The sequence below is a fragment of the Solanum tuberosum genome, unplaced genomic scaffold, assembly GCF_000226075.1.
Source record: "Solanum tuberosum cultivar DM 1-3 516 R44 unplaced genomic scaffold, SolTub_3.0 scf00541, whole genome shotgun sequence".
Lineage (NCBI taxonomy): Eukaryota > Viridiplantae > Streptophyta > Magnoliopsida > Solanales > Solanaceae > Solanum > Solanum tuberosum.
Window position 1 is genome coordinate 165,609 of NW_006239474.1, and position 4,746 is coordinate 170,354.

Consider the following 4,746-nt stretch of genomic DNA (forward strand, 5'->3'; position numbering starts at 1 on the left):
GAATCATATATAATACATATGTACAAATCGTATCATTCAACTTTTTTTCGAACAAAAAAATAGAATAGAATTGTTAATATACGATTTCTCTAATCTTGTATAAACGAATACAATTTTTTGCGAAACTTCAGAATCAACAAAACAAAAATTATTCATTATTCAAAATTTTAATTATATACTATACAAATCAATTGTCTACTTTCTTGCCGCTTCAAAACATGAAGTTTCCTTGAAAGAAATGATTACCTAGCGTTGAATATACAAAATTACTGATTAAGGGGATGCTTCAGTCGTTTGAGGTGACAAGATGTTATGGACTTTCTATCGCTGTAGAACTCTTTTTTGGAAAAAATATTTGATTTTGGATGTTTACCTTAAATCATGGGATTATGTAAATTTCATGTTGCCGTTTTTAGTGCTCATGATTCAATTTATTTAAAAAATAAAATATTGTATAAATTTTTAACCAAAAAAGCGTTATATACAAAATAAATGATTAATAACAAACTAAATTGTACACATGGAATGTAATTATATAAATCATACCCATAGAGCGTTATTTTGAGAAATCTGTTTGCCATATATGAAATTTTCCCTTAATTATTGGGTTGAATTATTGAGTTTAATGTTTTGAATTATTGGGTTGAATATTATGGGAAAATTTTCAAAACAACAATATTTTAGCATCTAATAGGACCCTTGTCAACACTTTCAATATTTATTTAAAATGTCAATATTTTGATTTGATATAAGGATGACTTTTGTATTTATTTACTTTATTTAATTTGAAAGAATATAAATCTTTAACAACATAATGGAGAAATTAATGGGAGAAGATATTTCAAAAAAGGTAAAAATGCTTAAATCTCTAATCAGTTACTATTAGAGTCCTACAACATGTCATCTTTCACTTCTTTATTCAGACGTCCTTTCATCATTGTTCTAAAAAATTCCAATATTCATTTTCGAACAACTCCATTGAAATTAAAGTGGAGTTTTTGTTGATTTGTATCAGTTTTATTTGGATAAGAAACTGTTGAATTAATCAATTGATATTTCAAATTGAATTCCATCTATTTCTTTTAAAGTTCAGGATTATAAGTGAAAATAAAAAAATTGCTAAGTTTTGATTATTGTTTTTTTTAAACGAAAGTAGTTGGATCTGTGTATGTATTTGACATTTGTATCTTAAGTTTGATTTTAATAAAAAATTAGTATGAATACGAAATTTTAATATAAAGATACTTTTGTGAATGAAATGAACTTGTGTTTGGCTGTTTATTTTTTGATTTTTAAGAAAATTTTGTATCCATTATAGGAATTGGTATGGATAAATGGTCATGATATTATTTTGTAGCTGGTAGTTTTGAATACGACAAAATAAAATACAAAATCTAATATACATGTAATTAGGATGAATACCAATATAATGAATACATAAATAAACTATAGTTTGGTATTGACCGCATCCATTATAGGTTTTTTGTATGAACAAAAGTTTATGCTTTTATTATAGTTGGTTCTTTGGAATATTAAATATATTAGGATACAATTAGTAAATGAGAATATAATCTAGAGAAAGACAAAAAGAACACAATTTAATAACATACTAATACACAAAACAAGAATACAATTTGAAAAAAGACAAAAAGAATACAATCTAAGAACATACTAATACACAAAACAAGAATACAATTTGAAAAAGACAAAAAGAATACAATCTAAGAACATACTAATACACAAAACAATAATACAATCTGCAAAAAGGATATATAAACATGACACATATATTAAACAACTACATAATGAAGCTGATATAATTCTTTTTTTGAATACTACTAATTTGGGATACATAATGGATCCAGTATAATACAATCTTCTTCATCACTAACCTAGAATATATAATGTAGCTAAAAATAAAAATACATTAAATTAATCTTGGTCCATAAGAGTTCAAATTCATTTTATGTATGTGTGTTGTTTGTTGGTCCCACTCTGGTGCAGAATTCTGCACACCCATTTTCTTCTAACAAAGTAATATATGCACACACAAGACTGGCAAGTAAAACCTACAAATTTGATAATATATATACATATATATATGAAAATAAATCACAAAAAATTAACTATTGTGAAAAATCAGAAAGAAAAAAAATAAAATTTCAAAAGATACTTGATGAGATTGTATTTGTCCGTATAAGCGGGCTAAAATCTTTCAAGAATATCCTAATTACTTATGAACTTGCTTTCAAAAGTGGATTAATTTGTAAGAAATTTCATATGAGATAACAATGGTGGTGGAAACGGAAGAGAGAGTAGATAGATTTGAGGGTAAAAACATAGAGAGAGGAAATAAGGTTGTGGGGTCTTTTTTTTTACTTTTAACCGGATAGTTGAGTTAAACTAGGTAAATGTGGGCCTAATTTTGGGGTCTTTTTTTGGGGAAAATAATTATATTAGGATACACTATATTTGCTAAAATATTGACATTATGTCATTTTTAATAATTATTTTAAAGTGTAGATGTTTTTATTTATTATGTTAGGGATTTTGACTAGTTTGATAATTTTCCCTTGAATTATTCGGTGAATATTACCTTTGCATTAAGGATGATATATGATATCTAGTAGAACACTGCAGAAGTTGAGTTATTTTATGTTATTGTTACAAATAAAAGAAATTATTTATAATCTAATAATATTTATTAGCTTGTATAAAAAAATTTAACTTCATAATTATGTTAACATTTCTTTTCTCTTTTACTTTATTCACTAGTAATTAACAATAATTTTGTAACTTCATAATATTTATTAGCTTGTGTTAGTAATTAACAATAATTTTGAATTCAATTTTGAAAGTTTATCTCAAATGTTATTTCAATAAGTTTGTGATTTATAACTTCTTTTGTTTATAAAGTTTTGAGAGAGATATTTTTCACGTCAAAATAATTGTGCTTGTCTGATACAGGAAGCTTGACTCTTTATCTATCTAATAACTAATATTATAATTATAATATAATTCAAAAAAGACTTTCTGCAAAAATAAGTAGATTAATTAAGCCACATTATTAAAGGTTATGAAAGTTACATAAAGTAATTAATTTTGTGTAAAAATGTTATGATTGTGCAAATTATTTTGAACTTTTAAACACAATTGTGTTGTATCTTGTTCTTTACAATGGTATTATATTGTGCAACAAAAGGTGATTTAGAAAACACCACATTTAGAATAATTTAGAGCGAAAGCTACGATTAAAAATATTTTTCATCAATTTATTTGAACTTCTTAGATTAAGTAAGCCTCATGTAGAAATTGATTAAGAGAAATCAATTGTGAATATATCCCGACATCTATTTAATAGAGCTCATTTTTATAGTAGTATAATGAATTTATATTACAATAAAAACAAATTATTCATCTAATAATATAATAAAACGAGAACACATAAAATAAATGGAGCATTGGTAAACCCAACACCATTGCAAATAAAGAAACATGACAACACTGTAAATTTACATGCATTTTCAATTTAAGGGTAAATTTCAATAAGAGACCTTAAACCTAGAGCGGGGATTATTTTATATTCATTGAAACCAACTTCAATGAACAACTTCTCCCACTCTTTCTTAGTTCTCTCTTTGGAACCAAAGAGAACCATCATCAACATATCCATATTATGTTGTGCTCGAACAAACTCATTTCTCTGTTTTGGATCCTCCAGAACGGTATCTATGATTATTACTTTCCCTCCTTCTTCCTTGCTTGGAATTGACTCTCTGCATTTCTTCAGTATCTTCACACAATCTTCATCATTCCAGTCGTGTAGAACACACTGTTCAACATATGAATTAAGTTGAGAAGATCGAAAAGGATTGAAAGAGAGAAGAATATGTTTTGTATATATATGTACCTTGAGTAAGATGGCATTAGCCTGAGGAATCTTATCGAACATATCTCCTCCAATGAAGTCCAAATTCCCACTTCCTTTTAGGTAACCTATAACTTGAGGGAGATCAAGTACTGTGCACTTTATGTTAGGAAAAGCTTTGGCTATGGCTATAGAAACAGTACCAGTGCCACCACCAACGTCTACCAACGATGTTAACCCCTCAAACACATGTTTACACTCTGTTATAAGTATATTGGTATTCAACCTCGAGTCGCTAGCCAATGCATCGTTGAAAATATCACCTAGTACACTAGGTTGTTCTTCCCCAATGTAATCCCATACAGATTTTCCATGAGCTGTATGAAAAGGCGTGGGAGAATCATTTTGAAACCAATCACTTAACTCAGACCATGCTTTTGAAAAGGCTTGACTATGGCTAAGAAGCAAGAATGACCTAACATTGAACGACTCATTTTTCACTAGAAGACGACTAGCTGGGGTAAGAAAGTAGTGATCTTCATGTTGATTTAGGAAACCAGATTGCACAAGAAAGCGCATTAAAATTGGCAAGAAGGAAATCTTTGAAGAATTGACGACAGACAATTCAGCAGAAAGATCAGAAAGACACATGGGCTTTTCATGTTTGTAGAGGACATCAGGAATTTCTAATTGAAGTGCACATTTTACCGCTGAAGAACTTACAAAGTTGAAAATATAATTCCAAATTTGAGCTTGAGCGTGAAGAAGCTCGGTGGAAGTACTCTCACTTGATGACATTTCTTAGAAACTTACTTATTTGTAGAACTAAAATGAGAATTTAGACAATTTTGCTGCAATTTAGTCCTTAACTCCTTTTC

At 27.9% G+C, this 4,746-nt stretch overlaps 1 protein-coding gene across 1 annotated transcript; it reads right to left on the reverse strand.

Moving 5' to 3' along the window:
- Positions 1-3,507: 3,507 nt before the first annotated feature.
- LOC102601252 (trans-resveratrol di-O-methyltransferase-like) lies at positions 3,508-4,746 on the reverse strand. The gene is made up of 2 exons (XM_006365382.2): positions 3,911-4,746; positions 3,508-3,832 (listed from the first exon to the last, which is right to left on the reverse strand). Exons 1-2 carry the CDS (start codon positions 4,664-4,666, stop codon positions 3,530-3,532), a joined length of 1,059 nt encoding a protein of 352 aa, XP_006365444.1. The 5' UTR covers positions 4,667-4,746; the 3' UTR covers positions 3,508-3,529.

Excerpts from the sequence above, each read along its gene's own strand:
- LOC102601252 (XM_006365382.2), bottom strand. The coding sequence starts at position 4,666 with ATGTCATCAAGTGAGAGTACTTCCACCGAGCTTCTTCACGCTCAAGCT. Across the intron at positions 3,833-3,910 it reads CTAATGCCATCTTACTCAAG|TGTGTTCTACACGACTGGAA; the intron begins GTACATATATAT and ends TATGTTGAACAG.